This window comes from Schistocerca piceifrons, chromosome 9 (assembly GCF_021461385.2).
Source record: "Schistocerca piceifrons isolate TAMUIC-IGC-003096 chromosome 9, iqSchPice1.1, whole genome shotgun sequence".
Lineage (NCBI taxonomy): Eukaryota > Metazoa > Arthropoda > Insecta > Orthoptera > Acrididae > Schistocerca > Schistocerca piceifrons.
The window spans coordinates 83,712,861-83,722,883 of NC_060146.1; the positions used below are offsets into that span (position 1 = coordinate 83,712,861).

General features: G+C 42.1%; 1 protein-coding gene across 1 annotated transcript in view; it reads left to right on the forward strand.

The window, feature by feature from the left end:
• Nucleotides 1-4,446, forward strand: part of LOC124717239 (cytochrome P450 4C1-like) — a 117,665-nt gene extending 113,219 nt beyond the window's left edge. The window contains exon 6 of the mRNA XM_047244041.1: nucleotides 3,432-4,446. Coding sequence (XP_047099997.1) covers nucleotides 3,432-3,869 — 438 coding nt within the window. The 3' untranslated portion in view covers nucleotides 3,870-4,446. The remainder of the gene's footprint in view (nucleotides 1-3,431) is intronic.
• The last annotated feature ends 5,577 nt before the right edge of the window (nucleotides 4,447-10,023 follow it).

The following is a 10,023-nucleotide window of genomic DNA, read 5'->3' on the forward strand; positions in this document are numbered from 1 at the left end:
CGTACAGTTCAGGAACTGATGAAACCTGCCCAAAACCCCAATTACATCCATCAGTAATGTGTAACTCCAAAGTAGTTTGTGGTCAATATTTTACCGATTCACACCATGGGAAATCTCGCTTCTCTAGAGACAGCTGATGACTGGGTGCTCTCCTCCTGGTTGTGAACATTATGCAGCTTTCTTTGGAGATTAATTTTGATCCTCTAGAAATTGCACGATTAAGTAATTTGCTCAAGGTGCCGCTGCAGGTGCATGACGATGTAATTGGTGTTTGCGTGACTGGCATAGACAACTGTATCATCTGCAAAGAGTGCAAATGACTTTTGCCTTTTTTGAGGATGTTGTTAATACAGACACCATGTGGTATGGGACCCAGGACAGAACCCTGGGGTATTCCTGCATCTATGATTTTATGTTGCTTTTGCACTTGTCTAAGCTAGTAAAAAAATTTATATTGCTTAAGAAAAATGCCAGAATTGATTATGTGGAGCAGATACTCGATTTCAGTAAGTTCGTGTAGTAAGCCCTGATGCTAAACATGGTCGAAGGCCTTCTCGATACCCAAGAAGGCAACTCCCATGCTGTGCCCTTTTACCATGACCTTGCAGATTTCCTTGACCATCCAGTTGCTCTGGGTTGTTGTGCCATGCCCCGCGCGAAAGTCAGATTGTTAGGGGGATGATGATTTGCCTGACGTTGAGGAAGGTTTTCAATAATGTGATAATTATGCGTTCCACGATTTTACTAAGAAAGCTTAAAAGATGTATGGGTCTGTGGTTTTGTGTAAAGAGGGGATTTTTGTTTCGTTTCGGAGGGGTCATGACTTTGGCTGTCTTCCAGGCTGTAGGAGAATAATGCAATCTAGACAGGAGTTGTAGATGGAGGTAAGGTAAACGACTGCTAAGAGTGGAAGATTTTTGAGTTGAAGTGGCCTAACGCCATCGGTATTAGGAGGTTTGGAGTTACGAACCCTTTGATGGTTGAGCTGATTTCACAACTGGCTGAACTTCCTCTTCACGGTTTTCGGTGACATCGTCGACAACGTTTTCTCGAAACAGTTGATGAGATTCGAGTAATGTAAATATACGAAATAATCACAGTTTCTCAGCGGATTGACTCTTCAGGAATAACATTGATGATATCCATCATTTATATGACATGGGATCAGTATCTGCCATACGTATGGACTGTTACTACTGACACATTTTGTGAAATTTCTGAAATGCGTTTATTATTTTTTTTTTAAAGTATCGTTGGTGGCATATGTTTCCTGATTTTTTCATGTTTATTAACGAGACATAATATCTGAATACGTGTTTCACAAGAATTTCCCGCTTCGGCAATGATGTTGTAAACAAAAGACAAAAGGAGACTGGCAATCACACACACACAGCGTGGCACAGAATTGTACTAGGAGGGAACTGATTCGGATGGCCAACAACACAAACCATGAGTAGCTCTGTGGCAGAAGTGAGCAGGGAGAGAGGGGAAGGACGGTCCACCCCCACTCCTCCCCCATCACATCGCACTGCTCACAGGCAATCGTCTCAGCAACTGCAATAGTAAGCTTCTGCCCAGTGGTCGGCCGCGGCAGTGGGCATTTGTGCCAACGGAACATCGTCGTAATCGCACGACGTAATCTAGCGACTAACTATAGTCTCGTATGTTACGCACTTGTAGTTAAAACTTGTATTCCATCCAAAATTAAGGACTTTCCTTAGCTGTCTATCTGATGGTGGGAACACGGTGTAAGACGTGATACCCTACAATGATGGAAAAAAAAATGCAGCTCTAAGAAGGAGTTATGCGACATAAACGAAAGTTGGTAGGCGTGTCTCTACATCTGAAACATGATGTCTATTAAAATCATGCTCCACTCGCATCAGTGTGGCACCAGTACCGTCACTACGAGGCTGCAACTAAGGTTCACTTTAAATAAGCGCTGAAAGGGTCGTGAGAGCTAGATATCGTTAAGACTGGACGCGGTGAGATGATGCTGCTCAAATATGCCAAAGATGGCATTGTCAACAGCTCACTGACTATGATTGTGGTCGAGTAATAGGGCTACGAGAAGGTCGCTATTCCTTCTGCGATATTGCTTAATCGCTGGGCGTGAATGTAGCCACTGTACGTGATTACTAGCAGAGGTCGTCACGAGAACGTACTGCCGCAAGAAGACCGGCCTCCGGAAGGCCACGTTGCACTGTTGAGAGGAAAGGCTATCATGTTCGGCGTACGGCTCTGTCGTATCATACTGCATCAGCAAATAGCAACTTGAAAAGCAATTGACACCAGTTTATCACAAAGAACTATTAGAAATCTTCTACTTCAAGGACAGCTCTGACCCAGACGCCCTGTAGAACGCATTCCACTGGTTACAATTGGGAGTTCATTGAACAGCATACTGGAGGTCTGCGGCGTTTTCTGCTGAAAGCTGGTTCTGCTTCGATGCCATTGTTGGCCGTGTATTGGTTAGATGGAGGTTAGTTGAAGGTCTGCAGCCAGTCTGTCAGTGTGTTAGACACACTGGACCTATACCTGGACTCGCATTCGGGAGGACGACGGTTCAATCCCGCGTCCGGCCATCCTAATTCAGGTTTTCCGTGATTTCCCTAAATCGTTCCAGGCAAATGCTAGGATGGTTCTTTTGAAAGGGCACGACCGACTTCCTTCCCCGTCCTTCCCTAATCCGATGAGACCGATGACCTAGCTGTTTGGTCTCTTCCCCCAAACAATCCAATCCAATCCTATACCTGGAGTTATGGTCTGGAGTGCGTTTTCGTACGACAGCAGGAGCACTCTCGAGGTTATCCTGCGCACCCTGACTCCAAATGTGCGTGTCATTCTTATAATTTAACCTGTTGTGCTGCCATTCATGAGAAGCATTCCAAGAGGCGTTTTCCAACTGGATAACACTCACCCTCATATCGCTGTTGTAATCCAGCATTCACTACGTGATGTCGGCATGTTGCCTTGGTCTGCTCACTCACAATATATGTCTGCGATCGAACACATATATCATTGGACAATGTCTTCAGCACTATCCACAACCTGTATTAACCATTCCTGTATTGACCGACCAACTGCTCAAGCACGAAACTCCATCCCAAAAATAAAGATGTGGCATCTATAATACAATGCGTGCACGTTTGCATACTTGCATTCAACATTCTGTCGGTCTCAGAGGACAATGTGCTCTCCATCATGCTACAGATCATTAAGTCTATTATTAACATATCAACATTTCACATTCGCAATGGATTATCTCGCGCTTAGATTAGGCTGTTATCTTGCAATGTTAATCATTTAAATGTGTTAAATAGACCAATAAATGTATTCCTGAAGTTTCATTACCCTACATTAATTATTTTTCTGGCGTTGCGACTTTTTTCGGTCAGTGTATCTTCACTCTCTTCTGGTGTGACCAACAGGAGACACTGCGATTGTTCCCAACCGTCCCGATGCTTCCTCGGGTGGCCACAGAAGACATCTGGCTGTCTGGAGGCTCTGCAGAGCGGGTGTCAGTTCCTAAGGGTACCCTGCTTTTTGTGCTACCCTTCCTCACACACCGCCTGCCGCAGTTCTTCCAGGACCCACAGCGGTTCGACCCTTCGCGCTTCCTGGAGGACCGTGTCGGCAAGGAACATGCGTGCAGCTACCTGCCATTTGGGTTGGGCGCGCGCAACTGCGTGGGCTCTCAGTACGCCAGCCTGCAGCTCAAAGTCTACCTGGCAGACATACTGAGGCGCTTCCGTTTCCTGCCATGTAACCGTCGCGAGGACCTGGAGGACAGTGCGCTCTCCTTCAGCCTCAGCCCCATCAAGCCATTCAGAGTGTCGTGCGTACCCGTGGATGGTCCTAAGGCATAGGACCACTCTCAACATTACTGATCATCATATTGGCCAATGTCCTGAGACAGTTTTCATTCCTGTCATAAAGCTCCTGACAATAACAACACTCACTCTGTCAGTGAACACACTGTCAAGAGGAGGATGGTCTATTGCAAGCCTCAGCATGGTTCCAGCCCATTTGGCCACCCTCGTCATTGCTGAAAATTAAGATCTTCCAGGCCATTATCCTGAGATGCTTTACCTTCCTGTTGCACAGCTACATGTATCACCGTAATCCACCTCCAGAAACTGAACATACAATAACATTGAAATCAAAATAATAATCCAAATACATTGGGACCTGTAATAAATTACTGTATATTGGACGCTCCAGTAACTTTAGTCCTAACTGTTTCCAAGATCGTGTGTACAGTGAAGTATGGTCGACGACATGTTTGTCTTCTTAGCTTTGCGAAGCTCTGCTAACTTGCGAACATTTTGATTTTTCTGTTTTTCTGTGTTCAATTTTTGTAGGTAGTACTTAGGTGGTTTAGAGATGGTTGCTGGCAGCCTGTAAAATTTTTTGTTCAGAGTTGTAATGTTGTTTACAGCCAATAAAGAGATATTTAATTAAAAGAATTGCATTGATCTTAACAAAAGCCAAGGGCCTCTGCTGGATCCCAGGACATATAACCACACACCACACTCCTGGATCTGCAGGTCTTCCTCAATATTTTGCTGCGCTGCTTCCGCTTTTTCCGCAAATTGCTGCTGTGAGAGCCTGGAAAGCAATGCACACCATCCAGATTTTTTAGCCTCTGCAAGGTTTCAGCATATGGAACCACTCTGTAGTACTGAAGGTCTTTCTGGCAAATGTTCCAAAGTGGTTCTGATTTCTCCTATGCCCCTCTGCACAGGTCCAGCACGTAAGGACTACCATTCAAATTGCTGAAGCTGAATGACTCTCTAGCCAGTATACTGAGGTGTTTGTGCTTTCTGCACAGCTCCTGGGGGGACCTTGAGGACAACGACAACCCTACATACCACTCAGCTGATCAGTCTCCTGCATCCATCTATTGGGCCACTGCACTGCTCATGATGAAAGTCCTCCGGGTCAACATCCTGAGGTCACTGGGAGTACCTTGACGACAGTCCACTGTCCACCATCCTACATATAATCAAGTTGAAAAGGGTTTTCTTCGTAGCTTTTCATGACCTCAGCACATAGGACCATCCTGTAGACTGCTGAAACAGAAGTGTTCTATCTGGACATCATGACGATGTCTCTGCACAGCACAGGTTCTGGATGATGTGGGGGGCAAGTCCTCCTGTTTCGTATCGCAAGGTTTTCCCACTTTCTCCCATATAGCTGCTGACAGGATCTGGAGAACAAGCTCTCCGCAATCCAACATACCAACCAGCTGAACAGGGTTTCGTTGTGGTTGCACGATGTCCCAGCACAGGGGGCTCCCTCCACACTTCTGGAGCTAGTAGGTATAATATCCTGAGGTTTCCTCACTTCGTTCTACATACCAGGTTTTTATAATAAAAGTACAGCTACTCATGGAGGGTCCAGTGTGGGCTACGGTTGTCTTATGGCAGGGAAACGAGTAGATATGCTAACGCGTTAATGCAGAACCATTCACGTTGGTGAACAAATCAGTTCGGATTGTGGACATCAGCTGAAAATTTGGTGCTGTACAGTGTTTTGACGGCGGTATGACATCCACACTGTCATTTGACAATTCACGTTGTGAATTAATAGTGTGGCTATAGATAAGATAGACTGTGCACTTTTAGTGAAACTGTTTTATGTGAATGGCAGTAATTACTGTACTGCATTGAGAGAGTATTGCCGAATGAAAGGACTGAGTAGAGTTCCGACGTCATTAAATAGTTTAAAGATGATAACAATGACATTCCAAAACAAGGGTGAGCTTTGTGTGGTACCTCAGAGAGAAAGGCACCCTATCGCAGTGGAAGATTTTGATGAGGTTGCTGTTCCTGTAACTGACCATGCAGCATGTGCCCTGGGTAGTGCTAGTGTTCATGCAGTGTCACGAGAATTATCTATCCCATGGTCAACAATATGGAAAGTTTTACGGTCTATTTTACGTTGGTACCTGTACAAGATACTAACAGCGCAGCAACGGAAACCTCATGATCTGTAGCAATTTTCCTAAATTTGCTGTTCACTTTCTGACATGGATCGAAGTTGATGACATGTGGCCAGGAAATACTCTATGGAGTCGTGCGGCATATTTAACACTATAGGGTACAGTGAATACAAGTTATCTAAGTTTTAGTTGTAGCACTGTGCGATGCTTATTGTGTCAAAGACGATGTTAATGTGGAGTGATGAATGTTATTTTTCGTTCTGGCTTTCTAATCGTGGTCATCTTTTTCTCTTTTAAACTGCAGTTTATTGTCTACAACAAACTTCATGAGGGATTAAATATACTGTGAAGCAGTGGTCAGAATGCCCAACTCCTTACAAACACGTCAACAAGGTTGTCGTCGGTGAGCACCACATGTTACCCTTACAGCACTTTTTGAGTAATGCAGACTTTCTAAGATGAGGTACCCTAGTACATGGTTTCACAGGACATTATTGATTGAAAATATCGAAAATATGTCAGCTTATTGATTTGTCTCTCTCAAAGATTTGCAACAATTCTAAGTGCAAATGTGGCTGGACGAAATTGTTTTAGCAGTTCCAATATGTGCTTTTTGCAGTTCAAATTCGCCCAACATTATCACTTAAGAATTTGTTTCCACCCCATTAATATTTTCCTTACCATGTGTTACACTTACCATTGGGGTAGCACCTCTAGTCGTGCAGAAATGAATATGTTGTGACCTTTTAAAATTGAGGGTGAGTCGATCCTCAGATAACCAGTTACTGATCCTTTTAATGACACTGTTTACCATTTATTCCGTTTCTGTATGTATGCTTGGACTGATTACAAAACCAATGGTATTCGCAAAAAGAACTAACTCTGCTTTTTGTGTATTACACAGAAGATCGTTTGCTAACGTTTACGAATGTGAGACCTCAGATTTTTGCCCTAGTCAGAGTAATTTCCCCAGGCGACATTGACTGACTTACTAGGTACAATTCTTAACTTTAATTTGGCTAAATATGACATTATCCATTGGTTGATTGTACAATAACCCCACAAAACTTAAATTTGTTTTTGAAACTACTGTGAGTCCCAGAGTCAAATGCCGTAGATAGGTCGCAGAAAAACTATCCGACGCTATTTCATTATTTGGTGCTTGTACTACTAATTGCTTGTAGTGGATTACCCATTTACCATCCTCATATACTTTCTATATCTCTACATCTTCTGCCTGCGACGTCGTCACATATATCTGAACTATTGTTGTCGGCATTGGTTGCTGTTCTCAAGAGAATTAATAGTAGACCAACACCGACAACGATACATGCTGACGTCGTAAGCACAGGTTGATGATATAGTAAATGTATATGAGGATACTAAACGGGTAATTCTGTAGGTATAGGGAGATGAAGATCCAGTAGTCAGGGAGGACTGGAATGCAATTGTAAGGGAGGGAGTAGAAGAAAAGGTTACGAGAGAAAGAATCAGTGAACAAAGAAGTGGGATATGGACACACTGAGGAATGAAGAACTACGCTTGAAGTGCACTAAGGCTCTCAACACTGCGATACTGAATAGCTCAGTAGGCAAATTAGTTGAAGAAGAATGGACATTTCTAAAAAGTTTCATCACAGAAGTTGGAAAGAAAATCATAGGTACAAAGAAGGTAACCGTGAAGAAACCATGGGTAACAGAAGAAATACTTCACTTGATCGACGAAAGAAGAAAATACAAAAATTTTCCCTGAAAATCAGGTATAGTGAAATTCAAGTCACTATGGAGTGAAATAAACAGGAACTGCTGTGAAGGTAAGGCGAAATGGCTGCATAATAAAAGTTAATAAATCGAAGAAGAAATTATTGTAGGAAGCAATGTCTCTGCTTATGAAAAAGTTAAAAGAACTTTCGGTAAAATTAAAAGAAAGGGTGGTAATATTAAGAGTGCAATGGGAATTCCCCTGTTAAATACAGAGGGGAAAATGGACGCGTGGAAAGACTACACTGAAGGCCTCTGCGAGTGTGAAGTCTTGTCAATCAGCTTAAACATCTCACGCATCCAATTTGTTGTCATGAATCATATACAGAGGAATGGATAACAAGACTAAGAATGAGTTATATGATGGTCAGTTTGGCTTTAGGGAAGTTAAAGACACCGGAGAAGCGAGAAACTTAACATCAGAACTGGAGATCACGAAGCAGACGAAGCTAAGAAATATTCCTACCCACTCAGCAGAATAACCGATGGCGTACAAAGCAAGGACATAAAAGCAGATTAGCACTGGAATAAATGCATTCCGTGCCAAGGGAAGTCTTCTAGCATCTAACATGGCTCTCAATTTTAAGGAGAAATTTCCGTTTCCAACACAGCACTGTATGGTCATGTGACAAGGACAATGGGAAGACCGGAACAAACGAGAATCGAAGCATTTGAGAGATGGTGCTACAGAAGAATGCTGAAATTTAGGTGGATTGCTAAGGTAAAGAATATGGGGATTCCTTGTAAATTGGTGAGGAAAGGAATATGTGTATAAAACTGACAAGAAGAAGGGACAGGATGATTTCTGATAAGACATGAGGGAATAACTACATGATGCTAGAGGCGCTGTAGATAGTAGAAACTGTAGAGGAAGATAGATATTGAAATATACCTAGCAAATAATTGAGGATGTATGTTGCAGTTGCTACCCTGAGACGAAAAGGTTGTCACACGAGAAAAATTCGTAGCGGTTCGCATCAAAGCAGACGGAAGACTGATGATTCAAAAAGAAAAAAATGGTGAAATTTGTTGAGTGAACATGTCAATTGCATTCCTGGTAGAGTAACTCTTGTGAAACCGGCTATGGTTTGATGAGGATATTATTGTCGCTCAGGTGAAATACTATTCTAGAATACATCACGTCAAAAATTTTGCAAATTGACGTCAGCAGTGAAAGCAGGTAGGTAGGTACTGATATCTCTCCAGTCACGTTTCTTGTGCAGGAGTTTGACAACATCATGTTTCTGTCCCTCTGTAAAAATTGAGTTAGTAACGTATTTCAGACAAGATAGGACTTATTGTTAGGTAACAAGTCCTTAGAACTGTATTGAAAACATTATCAAGACCAGATGAGCTTTTATTTTAGATAGAGTATATATAGTTTTGTTATTTGCAGAAGGAGAGGTTGGTGATACATTCATAGTACTGACTCTTATGAGACTTACTTTTTCAACACACTGCAGGAATTTTTTCCTGAACTTTTTCTCCCTATACTTTCTACTACAAATAGAAAATGATCATTGAATATATTTGCTACCTGTGAGTCGTTATTTATAAACACTTCCATTGAGTTCGTAGTGACAGCATCCTACTCTGTGTCTAGAGAAACGATAAACTAAACGATGACGTTTGAAAAATCAACAACTATTGCCTAAATCTCAGTTGGTTCTGTTCTTCCAGTGAGACACTTTTACATACATTTGCAGGAAACTGGGCGACAAGACAATCGAAGAAACACATACACAACAGGAAGATGCTGGAACAATTTTTAACGTTCTCATGTAAACAAACATCTGTACTTATAAGACAAGAAATGAGATTCTGTGCATAATGGAGATTCTGTGCAGAATCGATGAGGCAAGGAGTATGGCCAAAATTACCTATCAAATTGGACAGTATGATAGAACATGTATTCAGACTTCATAGAATGTAAATGGCAAAAATTGTAGTTGAACACAAAGACTGGAATGTTGACAACAAGTAAATGAAATAGGTGCATTTCTGAGATGAAGATATTGCAACAGGAAAGGAAATCACGGTGGGCCACATCATACTGCTCATAGTTTTTAATAATTGCCCCTCCTTCTCCAAATAAAAAATAAAACTAATAGTGCTGAGTTGCATACGAATGTAGACTGTAATTGCTGAATTACTCAGCATCCACAGTACCTACACTTTCCTGTAGATGATCACTGCAACAGTTTATGTGCATACATTTAATTTTAGAAATGATAATAATACTATCATTTATCACCTTCAGGGAAGTTTTTAAGTTTGTACCTGCACAAGAAAAACACAAAAAATTGAAGATTTCTA